Genomic DNA, 12565 nt, shown 5'->3' on the forward strand with positions numbered 1-12565 from the left:
CTTATATAAGCAAATAAATATGCTAAGCAAGATAGTAGAAGATCTTAAAGATTTTAAATTATGAACAGCTCTCAGTTCAACCTGATTACATGAATATCAATGAGTTCACATCTACACTCTCAGAACAATGATTTATAATGATCATTCAAATAAAGTTAATACTTTGTTCCTTCCTGCAGTAAACTCTACATCCAACTGAAGCAAAATGAAAATAAGGTGAAAGTTTTCTTTCCTCAGACCCTCTGAGTGCAATTTTGTGATATCATAAGGTGAGCATGAGGTACAGACCTCCCAATGATTTAACACATTATTTATAAATTGCAGTTCCCTAAAAACTTGGTTTTTTATTATTATCAATATTCAATTTCAACTAATATTTCCAGAAGTTATATGATCTTTTTGCATCCAAACACATGACTTATCTTTTGTTTTAAATATATACTGTCTTTTAACTCTCAAAGCTAAGATCTCAGTGAAGAGAAATCAACAAATTGACCTGAAATACCCCCATGTTTCCAGGCTGAATCTTCCCACACCACACCTTAAAAGACAAAATGATAAACAATATTCCAAAATTTGACCCCAGTTTGAAACAGCACCCCTACTCCTTTTTATTGTAATGACTTGTTCAGTCCAGAAAAACATGTCATTTTATTTTCACTTGTTGCAGTGGTTAAAAAAAAAAAAAATTACTTACTTGCAGCTGAACTGAGTTATCCTGAAGACCTTCTACAATAGGAGAGAATCTATCAACATTCCTCTCCTCTGCTGCTGCTGTTACAGCTTCCAATATTTTTTCAAGGCTGTGCAAAAAGAGTATTATTTCACTCAGGAGAGATATTTATACTTATTTATTTGCTATCTTAAAAGCCATGTTGCCAAATTATTCACCTGCCTTAATTTCTTGTAAACAAATTTAAGAGGTTTAAGCAATACTTGTTGCCTTTAGAGCTTCTTGTAACCAAAGGATAACTTACTGGATTACGAGGGTTAAAAAAAGTATGCTAATAAATATTAAACAAAAGAATTGCTGCATAACTATTTCCATCTAACCAGTACAACCATACGTGAAAAAGAAAACTCACTGATATGCCTATGATAAAAAAACTCACAAAGGTATCCTGAAAACTGACAATATAATACAGATATTACTTTAAAACTTAAATTGAAATTATTATCATTTCATTCAGATATAACTATAATTTGGGATATTGTAATATTACCTTACTATTTATTGCATAAACACAGTACTTACATGTTTTCCTCTCCAACAATGCACATTGCAGATAAGAGTTTAACTATATCCGTCATCATGTTAGTTTGCTTGGGATCAATTGCTTTGGTCAGCAACAAAAGGCTCCTCTCTTCTCCCAAAATTCTTTCCAACCCATACTAAACAACAGAAGAACATTTGTAAGGGAAGGAATCCAAATGACCATCAAGTACCTAGTAATGACACCATTTCCCTCAAGTAGGTATTTCAAATGACATTTTAGTCTGTGAAATAATAAAAAAAAATAAATGAGAGAAAAGTGCCAAATAGGTTACTTATTCTGTAAGAAGGGCATATAACAGCATCAAAAGTTTACATTATTGTCTTTGAATATTTCAGAGAGAAAGTGGCAGACTTCTGGCAGACAGAAAGAACTTCAAACCACAACTGACCAACCCACCACTTCACCAAATTGCACGGACTTATACTCATCAGGTACCTTATCTAATTGAACTGCAGTAATTTAGTTTCTAGAATAAATAAAATCCCATACCTTATTATTCATGAAGGCTCTCAAACACTGTATAACTTTATGCTGACTCCTTTTCACAAGTCTGTCCTGACTGAATAAATCAAAAATTTAGTGTAAATAAATGCTCTTTAAATACTAAGAAAAGCTAACTTTATATATATATATTTATATATATAATTAGAGATTATATATAATTTATATTCTATTTATATTTTATTTATATTTAGAAAAGCTAATTTTATATTAAATCCTTACTTTTTTGTCTCAACCAATCGTTCCAAAACATCCAACAGAACTCCCAGACCTTCTCCGCCAAAGTTTTCAACCCAGCTAGAGAGAAAGACATTTTTAAAAAATGACATTTCGAAGACTAATCACAGTGAAAGAAAACTGTCACCATAAATAAAAGCAGGTATAACTGGATGGTGTTAAACCCAAAATATCTTCAAGAGAACACAACAAAAATTTTAAATTTCAAGTACTACCAAAGGCATCTTTTGATGAGGTTAAACACTTGGCCAGCTGCTTCTTCATGAGACAGATGCTTCATGGTCCTGTTTAGTATTGCTCAAAATCCCTTGATATCAAATACAAGTAACGCCACCCTGACAGCAGCACTAACAATTACAGGAAGAGAAAACCAGATTTTTTTTAGTTCTAAAAGTAAATATATTATGAAAATAGATTTTCTCTTTCTCTGATGGGTGTTTTATTCTGAAACAGATTAGGCAAATAACTGGCAACTATTTTTGGCATATCTGTCCTAAAGATAATCCTACAAGATTCATTTCTTTGAACATTTTGTATTAGCAGAATTATGTGCAGCATCCTTGCTGTACATCCAATAGCTGAGGATGATCAGCTAAGTACTGATGCATTCTTACTGCCTTTACCTCTGCTTCCACAAGAGAACAAAAACTACTTACACTGCCCAAAGAAAACACTCAGCTTTTTGTCATTCTGACAAAATATTAAGTTATCAGTGCCTCTATTTTCAACGTATTTTTTTAAAAATGTCTTCTTAATGAAATTCAACCTGTTGCAACTATTGCACAAAAAGGGAAGAAATAGTTGCATATAACTAGTTATCTGTAATAATATGTACACTAGATCACTTGAACCACTTTTGATGAACTGTGCTGGCAACTGTGAGGTCAAAACACCTAAATTATTTACCTAAAGATTAGTGACCAAGACTGTCCTTTTAGAAGCTTTCTTTTTATAGTGATGGGAAATAAACACAACTTTTTGCAGTAAATCATAGATTTCAATACCTGTTTCTAACTACCAGAGATCAAACAACTCAGTAACACTTGATTTAGATTTTCTATGTGAACTAAAAATACAATTTACAAAAAAGACTAACTGAAAACCCTTTGTCAGAATAACTCAGGCTACTGTAAAGGATGTTTCTTTCCACATAAACCATTACATATTCTAAATAAGACAACTCAATTCAGAAACAAATTAATAGAAGAAGCAAATACCCATAGAGAAGACCCACACCACCAAGCCAGACACAGACAAAAGAAAGTTGTGCAATCCTTTTCTAATCATGTCCCAACATTTCATTTACATTATCTTAAACTACACTCTAAACAGTTTCCCCAAATCATGTGTACAACCATAGTCTTAAAAGGTAACTCTAAACAAAAGACTGTAAATAGAATAGAATAGGAAAAAATACAGTTTAATAAAATAAAGTCAGCATTCACAAATCAACCTGCATGGAACAAATCAAAATTAAGACTTATCAGTGACTACTGCTGAGTTAACCTTGCTTCAATAAAGCACAGGTAAACAAAGGTTGTGCTTTCTTCTGTATACATAAGCCCTACAGGTACAGAAAAAAATACCAGAAGGAAGGAAGGAAGAAAGCTTAAAGTACACTGAACAGAAGCAGCAGCACACATTTAGAAATATATATGTAAATATATATGTTTATTTCTATATTTTGTAATATATACATTTTTATGTATATAAACATATATTTAGAAATAATATATACATTTATATGTATATAAACTTATATATTTAGAAATATATAAATAAACTTACACCAAGGTGCCTAACTCCCATTATTGATTACCCTGACAAAAATAAGTTAGAAGATCAAAGACTTAGAAAATATTTCAAAAATAAAAATGAAAAACAATTGACTACTTAGCACTAGAAAAAAAAGGGAACTGCTTCTGCATTACATTTCATTTACCTTCTCTTAGTATTACCTTGTATAGATCAGCCAACTCTATTAAAAATAACAGACCTACAGAGGATACATAATCAATGAAAAAGAAAGAAGTTAAAATCACTCTACTGCATACATACTCATTAACTGGAAAACTGTGAGATATGTACATCTACATATTCATTAATTTTAATCCATTAAGAAATTAGAATATGATTAATCTCTTCAACATGCGCTAATGATGTTACCTGACAGGATTACTAGTCAAGGACACACGGAGAGATTCTAAGCAAGTGACTAGTCTTTCATCCGTTGACCCAGATTTTAAATCCTGAATAAATTCTTGGGGAGAAATCTTCCTACTGTTCTTGAGACTTCCCTGAAACACAGAAAATACACTTGTTCTTTATTTGGTGCACATAGAACTTAAATAGCTTATTAATGGCTAAGCTTCATTTCTGCTCCTTGAAAAATATATAATGTAGACCTGTAAACTCATAACTGATGCCTATCTACTATTTGCCAAATACTGACTAAATTTGGTCATTTTATGAATAAATTTATTATCAGCAGACAAAAACAACAGGTATGAAATGTACAAATGTATCATGCATGCTCAGAAAAATAAATTTTTTGTATTGAATGGATTCTGTCTATGCATTGCAAACACCTTAATAGTCAATATTCAACAGAAGAAAAAACCTATTATGAGGTCCTCTGAAGAGACCACAGGGCACGTGTCCAGAAGGGTGACTGCACTCACATAAGCATACAGAGCCAAGAAGCAGCATACCAGAACACTCAGCATGTTACTGCAGTAACTTCTGCTCTTGCAGAAGTAGACATTCTTGCAGACATCAAAAAATAAGAAGTCTAGTCCACCTAATATCCAGTTCACATGAAGGATAGATACATTTTCTACAGAACATATTTAAATTCAAAAAAGCAGGCATACAATGGTGCATAAAACTTAGATTTGAGTTAATTCATTGCAAGACTCCTTTTTTTGAAAATAGAACCACAACTGTCATGTTGCACAAAGAGACTTACTAAATAGTTCTTGATCAACTAGTGGCTAAAGTCAGTAATTGCAGAGAATTAGACTTGCAGTGCAATAATAACTTGAAATTATTCATTGTAAATGGTGAGATAGTCTTATTATATTATTATAGCTCTCATTATATTATTATTATGTTATATTGGTTTCATACAAGTGATGTTTTATCCCTTTGTTAGATCCTCAGGAAATACTGAGATGTAATCTTTTCTTCTATGAAGTAGATGATTAAATAATTTCTAGCAAAGAAATGAAGTTAAAAGCTAGGAAGCATGGTTGACAGACCAGGCTGCTGAGCTGCCACCCAGAGGGACATCAACAGACAGGAAAAATGGGCAGAGGAATTTCAGGAAGTTCCACAACAGAAAACTGTAAATCTTGAACCTGAGGAGGAATAAACCCATGCACCAACATGTGCTTGGGCTACCAGGTGGAATGTAGGCTTGTAGGAAAATAGGAGTTGTGATGGATGACAAGTTGACCACAGGTAAGTGCATCACCAGCTGGTTGAGGGAGATGATCCTTCCCCTCAGCTAAGCAGTGGTGAGACATCTGGAGAACTGTGTCCAGTTCCTGACTCCCCAGCATGAGAGACGTGGACATATTGGAATGAGTCCAGAAAGAGCTGTGGACACAATTACAAGAGAATCTCTAATACATGGAGAGGCTGGTAGAACTGAGATTGTTTAGCCCCAAGAAGAGAAGGCTCAGGGGAAGCCTATCAGTGAAAGGACAAGAACAAATTGAAATACAAGAAATTGGTTAAACATAAGACAAACACAAACTTCTCCCCTCCTCCCTCTTTTTTCTTAAGCATGAGGCTGGTATAGCATTGGAACAGGTTGCTCAGGCACACTGTGTAGTCTCCCCTATCAGAGATATTAAATTGGAATAGATAAGAAATTGGTTGTGACTATCTCCAGGGTCTCATCTAATTCTATTCCATGCCTCTGTGACAACAGAACATTGGGGGCTATAACAGTCTCCACTCCAACTACATTTCCTCAGACTTGATAACAGATGCTCCAGACACCAAAAAAAAAAAAAAAAAAACCCAAACAAAAAAAACCCACCTGCTGCCAGGAATCATCCCAAAATATAGCATCTCATGTTATATTTTGAAACATCATGTATAATACATGGAATGTCATTCCAAACATTCTTCTGAATTGATGGATATACCTACTTGCTTAAGTATGAGGGTAATTTCCAATAACTATGCTCCACAAAAAAAAAAAATTGGATGAGATGTACTGCAAAGGATAAGGGTTGAGGTGAGACTCTGGAAGACAGATCTAGGAAACCCAGAGAAAACTTTAAAAAATCAGGAACAATAAATGTTCCCACAAACAAAATGAAAACTCAGTATTTTCAGTTTTCTTTCATGGATCTTTCCAGCTGGATTCTGCATAGATAAGATAACAGACTAACTTGAGACAAAATGACCAAGCCTTAATGACAAAGTATTTAACTACATGTTACAAGAGTTGGAAATTTCAAGAAGTCTCAGAAATTCTGCTGGCAGCTCCTGATGTGCATACACTACTTGATAAGCACTACTTGTATGCCTAAGCATAAGGATTTAATATCCTGTGTGGAGAATCTGTCATTTCCAGTGACTTCTCCCAGCAGTTCCTGCTGTAAAACTGACAAAACTGATGGAACCAAAATACTTATAAGTTGTCAGTAATTTTTTTTTTGATGCACAGTCATATAGGACAGCCATATGGACAGGACATACAGTTAAGATGGTTAGAAGATATTTTGGAGGGAATTTAATATAATCAGTAGCAAGTGTGTGCAGTGCAAAGGTCACATGGGACAGGAGCCCAGTCATACTAGAAGAATCCACTAGAAAAACATTTCAGAAAGCCTCATGTGACCCGACTGAAAACAGTGCCACACGCAGTGGAGACTCACATCAACATCCAGAGAGTAACCAGTCATCCCATTTCAAAATCAGTTCCCTACTGGAACATTACCCTATGCAAAAGAATCAGAAAACTGTTAATGTCTGTACAACCTACCACAGTGCTAAGTATCACTTATTCAGTTGTGCTGAAGTTCTGCAACATAATAAGAATTTGATACATCTGCCGGTGCTTAAATAAAATGAGAGCTGCATTTGGTATCAATTGTGAAACAGATTATATTAGCTATATTTCAGCATGAGAAAAGCTGTTTAAATTCAAAATGTTCAAGTTTACTGAGAAACAGGAAATATCTTGAGGCATCAGTGCCTCTAGAAATTTAATTGCTCAACTGAAGAACAACTGGTCTGTGAGCAGATGCATCATGAAGTCAGCACTAATTAATCTAGTTAAAATATCACAAGAGCATAATGTGAACAACAAAAACAAAATATTGAGAAGAAAATTTGCTTTAAAAACCCAGTTTGTGTGTTTTCAACATATAAAACAGCAAAACCTGTGGTTGAGTAACATGATAGCAATGCTACTTTTATTTCCACTTAAGTATTAACCTCATAACATGGAATTTTATTTTCAAAACTTTTCTTTTCTGCAAGTATTACTATGCAAAGAGGTGTGTTTTGTGATTATTGGAAAGGAGTTGTGTACTTCTGAGAAAGAGAAACCCTGACACTGAGGTCAATGGTAAAGCTTTGATTACAGTAGAGCCCACTTTGATCACTGGAGGCTGTTTAATTTTCATTGATTCATTAGAGGTGCATCTCTGTTCTTCTTTAATAACTATTTTAATATTTCCTAAAATGATAATTGCTTTAAATGAAACATGCTCACTACTCTGCATAACATTTGTGAATGAGGATATCTTTCCCAAGGCAAAATATCTTAGTACTCATCTCCTTAAAGTTAAAGAAGTATGAAAAGAAGTATGAACTATCAAAAGAAGTAGCTGCAGTATCACTTACAGAAGGAGAGGCCCGAGATGGGATTAGTTGCACACAATAGTCAGGACCTACATGGCATTTCAACTGTTCCAAAAAAGTATGACACTTTCACGAAGTCAAGGTACACAAAAAGTTAGCCAAGTACTCTTGGGATGCAGTGCACTATTCTCTCTAGACTCAGAAGGCACTCAGTCCAGCTAACTCGAGGAATGAAAGAGCATGTCCAGAACAAAGAGTTTTCAATGGCAAGGGAAGGAATTTCCCATCCCAATAGCTCTAGCACTAATCTAAAATCATGTGCAGCACAACTGGATCAAAGTACTGAATCCGTGCCTCACTGAAACAGCCTCTCCCAGTACACAACAGGTGAATGTCACTTCCAGTAAAGATACAACAGCAGAAAGAGAGTTCAGGAAAGACAAGTTTCCCTGCATGGATTGGTCTTCAGTCATCTCCCACAACAGAAAGAGGAATACGTCAGCTAGCAGCAGAGGAAGGGAGAAGAAAGCAGAAAATGCTGTTGGTGGCCTTAGGAAAACACACATGACAACAGTTTGTGGTAACAAATCACTGCCCTGGGGGAGGAAACAGACCTGTCCTCTTCAACAAAGCACCTTATACAGCTCCTTTGGGCAAAGTGCAAGAAGCTCCATTGCCAAATCTCACGTGTGACGACATCCAAAGAAAAAAGGAGAATTGTGAATGGCACTCAGAAAGAAGGACCAATGAGATGTACTCTGTGGCCAAGAAGCAAAGACATGAAAACCTTTCTCTTGACAAAGAAAGCCTTAGCATCACCACTATCAGCATGTTATGTGTTCAGCAACAGATGTGAATGCAGCAACTCTGCACAGCCAGTCATGTTCTATTATCACATTATTTTTTAGATCAAACAACTGAGGTCTTAAAATACATATAGAGGCTAGGGGTGCCATGATATATAAACCCTCACATACTATTTTGGGTAGATAAATTTCAAGAATGTTGTAAGATCTACTAGTCTGAAGTTTCTTGATTTCCCATGCAATATCTCTAAAATAGAAAAACAAGCTAGACCTAATCTTCTGGAATTAAGGAACTGTTAAGCTATAAACAAGACTAGTAGCTTTGATAAACTCATCTTAAATAAAGTAATGTCCAGGCAGTTAAGTCCTGCACTAGGCATACCTACCTTACTAAAAGTGCTAGAGCTTAACACTAACAATATACATCATGTAAAGCAGACAGTAAGATAAATATCTTGCTTAAATTACTATATTTAAATGTTTTAATTTCTCAGTATTTAGTTATAACTACATCCAGGCAAATTTTACTGATATCTCTAGTTACATACACCAGTAAGAGCTGAAAATTCAAACATATGAATTCTAAAACAATCAGAATATCCGAGGACAGGATTAGCTATGCAGCATTTAGTGCAGGAGTCAGTTCCCATTCTACAAAAACTAAGCAGATTTTCTTATGCCAATTGAATCCTTAATTTGGCCCTTATATACAGCTCCTTGCACTGCTTTAGAACAACCAATAATTGATTTTGTGCACAACATTTTCATTATCAGCTATTACATAGCATCAAATATGAACTCTATTTTAAGTCAGGCATGAAAAAGACTCATCAGTTGAGGAATTATTTTTAAAGAATGCTAGAAAAGAAAAAGGTTAACACCAAACTTTTGCAAGAAGTTTTTGCAGAATCTTTCCATCTCTACTCTTAGTCATACCTTTACAAAAAGAAATGCTGGCTTCTGTATAGAAGACACATTTCAAGTACAAGTGACTATCTGCCACTGTAACTTGTAAAATAGTAAGACAGACACAAACATTTTTAAAGGGCACTATGAGAAACAGAAGTTAGTCAAAGGAATGCATCCATCACTTTTTCTGACCAACAGGAAATAACGTAACCTTTTAGTAATTTACTTACAGACTTGGAAGCAGTGCTAATATATTGCATCACCATTTCTTTTTTGGTATTAAAATCCTTTTCTCTCAATGGCATCTTCTTGTCTTCATTTAAATTCATATCTTCCTAGAATGGAATAGGAAAAAAAAGAAAAAACAGTCTTAAATCAACAGAATGATTTTAATGTAAGAGACTGACTTAAATAAATAAAGACACAAAAATACAAACTCATACAACTGAAAGCTGTTATACAAACAACTTTTCATAAGACGTTAATCAAAACCATAAAAATCCTTATCCATATTCCCTCTGAACTCAGACTGAAAGAAACCAAAAACAGTCAACTATGCTAGGATTAACAAGTGCATCACAACCATTTTTATTACACTCTCTTCTTAGGAAAGACCTACAGTTCCACACACGCATGCACCAAACTACAGAAGAGCATTATTTAATACTTCTCAAAACATTTAAAATGTACTCAAACCAGTATTTTACATATTTTTAATTTCAATTCTAATTTTTAATTTATTCCGTAATTCTCTTCCTCTATTCCCAAATGCTTCATCTTGGCAGCAGAATGTGGTTTGCGCTGAAACTAGTTCACAAATGCATAATCACCTTTGCAATAAGAAAGGCCAAATTTCCTAAGGATTAAATCAAAATATTCAATCATTATCAAAACCCCATCATAATTCATTCACCCCAACATAAATCCAGAGGTCAAAAAGAGCAGAGAGAGACCTACACTGAAAACCACACAAGTGACGCTTCAGAATGGCACTAGCATTTCTGACACATGGAGTTCTACTGCTCCAGCCCAGAAATGCTCTGATCATTGTAATCAGTTGCATATCTGTGAGAAACGGCATTTCTCAACATAGTGTAAGTTAATGAATAAAAGGGAAAATAGAAAAAAAAATTTAAAAAAAGTTTTCAGGAACAATTAACAATTTTGGCACACACATATAAAGCACACACAGTATGTGCTTTACTATGTGCATTACTCAAGCTTAGCAAGAATTACTGCAGTTATTTTCAGCTCAGACTCATGAGGTGAATCCTCACCAGATTTGGCAGGAGCAATGCTACAAAATCAGTGAGTAACCATCTTGATATAAAAGTTATTTCACCTAGTCAGAAATCATAGAAAAACAGCACAGACAATGCTTAGAATTTGTACTACACCAAAACTTAAGTTTCCTCATCTTTCAATACCTTTCATGCTGAGTAGAAGAGAATGAAGCACAGTTCCTAGAAACATTTACACTTTTGTATAAATCCAAGCTTTGAGAAGTTATTGCAGAAAATGCTTGACCTCTGTCCTGGTTTCAGCTGGGATAGGGTTAATTTTGAACTTAACTTGAACTAAAAAAAACCCTTTTCACGTAATCATGTAGCTATTGCAAAGTTCATTCTTCTATTTAAAGTAGTTTCTTTCAGACTTGCTCTTTCTTGTATTCTGAAAAGTAGCTTCTAAACTTAAATAAAAGTATCTAACTTCTAAACACAACCCCCAAGAATTAAGAAACCTATCAACATAAACTGTATTCTATAAGCCTAGATATAACAGCAGGTTAATTTATAGGAGATAATTCCGTCTGTGTGTGCAGTAAAAAGTCATTTCTTTGTTCTTGTTTTTAACAAACGAAACATCATTTAGACAATTAATTTATACAGACTAGAGTGATACAAGGGGCATAACAGATATCGCTTAGTTAATAAAATACTTCATCTCCATCCTTTATTTCTTAAATAACTGAAATATATTCTACAGGTAAGCAATACCTCTTTGGAAAAGAAGAATACATCATTTCACATGGATATTTTCCTAATAGCACTACCAGAAATTAAAGGAGGTAAATTACAGTTAATTATTATCTTTAACCATCTGGTCTTATGAGCTCTTTCATAATTTTTGCCATGAAAACCACACAAGACGCCACTGCATAAAATACTCGGAGAAGGAAGCCCTATGCATCCAGGAAAACCCCAAGTATGAGGTAAGACATTCAGTAAACCCTAAGAATTTAAAAATTTCTCCCTTCAATACTAACACATTGAGTATTTTTTTCATACAAAATTAGTTCTAAAAGCCTGGCTACAACAAATTGTTCAAATTGTTCACCAATCCACCCCTCCAAATCACTTAATTTGATCAGAACACCAAACTAGAGGCTACAATATATAATTAGCTATGTAATCTACTGTGACTAAACTAGCTTTATTCCAGCCCATTCAAATGTGGATAATCTGAAAAATCCTTTCTGTAGTGCATGTTATAGATAAAACAACACTGATAAAGTAGCTTAATACAAATTTAAGTGCTTTGCTATTCAATGAAACTAGGAAGGCATTCAAATTATCCAGATGTCATCAGTACTTTAACATATTTTGCAAAGTAATTTTAAATTTGTAATTAATTATTTAAGGATCCATGGATATAAGCATCTATATTTATCTAGACACGCAGTAGTAGGTTTCTGAGTATTTATGGAAAGTTTCCATTTATTTATGGCATAGTATAATATCACAGACTACCCTATACCAGAATGTCCATAGGATGGTAGAGAAATACAATCTAAATGCAAGAGGTGTGTGGAAGCATGCACATTTTCAAGTTTTTTAAAAAGAACTCTCCCATTTCCTAACACTTGAACAATTATCAGTTACAGTGAATTTTTTAAGAGAAGACATCAAAGAAAAATGAACCATTTGGCAACAAGTACAAATGCAAAAGTTGGGAACAGTTAATTATTCCTTTCCCTCACCAGCTTAACCATGAAAACCCTTGAGTTAT

The 12565-nt window shown here is 34.1% G+C and overlaps 1 protein-coding gene across 4 annotated transcripts in view; it reads right to left on the reverse strand.

Annotated features, from left to right (window-relative positions):
- DIAPH3 (diaphanous related formin 3) overlaps positions 1–12565 on the reverse strand; it is a 205633-nt gene that overhangs the window by 168116 nt on the left and 24952 nt on the right. For all 4 annotated transcript variants that reach the window (XM_068182285.1, XM_068182284.1, XM_068182283.1 and 1 more), the window contains 6 exons: positions 9787–9891; positions 4182–4312; positions 2001–2075; positions 1767–1836; positions 1256–1392; positions 698–803 (listed from right to left, as the gene is read on the reverse strand). In XM_068182285.1, coding sequence (XP_068038386.1) covers positions 698–803; positions 1256–1392; positions 1767–1836; positions 2001–2075; positions 4182–4312; positions 9787–9891 — 624 coding nt within the window. The remainder of the gene's footprint in view (positions 1–697; positions 804–1255; positions 1393–1766; positions 1837–2000; positions 2076–4181; positions 4313–9786; positions 9892–12565) is intronic.

Source organism: Anomalospiza imberbis, chromosome 2 (genome assembly GCF_031753505.1).
Source record: "Anomalospiza imberbis isolate Cuckoo-Finch-1a 21T00152 chromosome 2, ASM3175350v1, whole genome shotgun sequence".
Lineage (NCBI taxonomy): Eukaryota > Metazoa > Chordata > Aves > Passeriformes > Viduidae > Anomalospiza > Anomalospiza imberbis.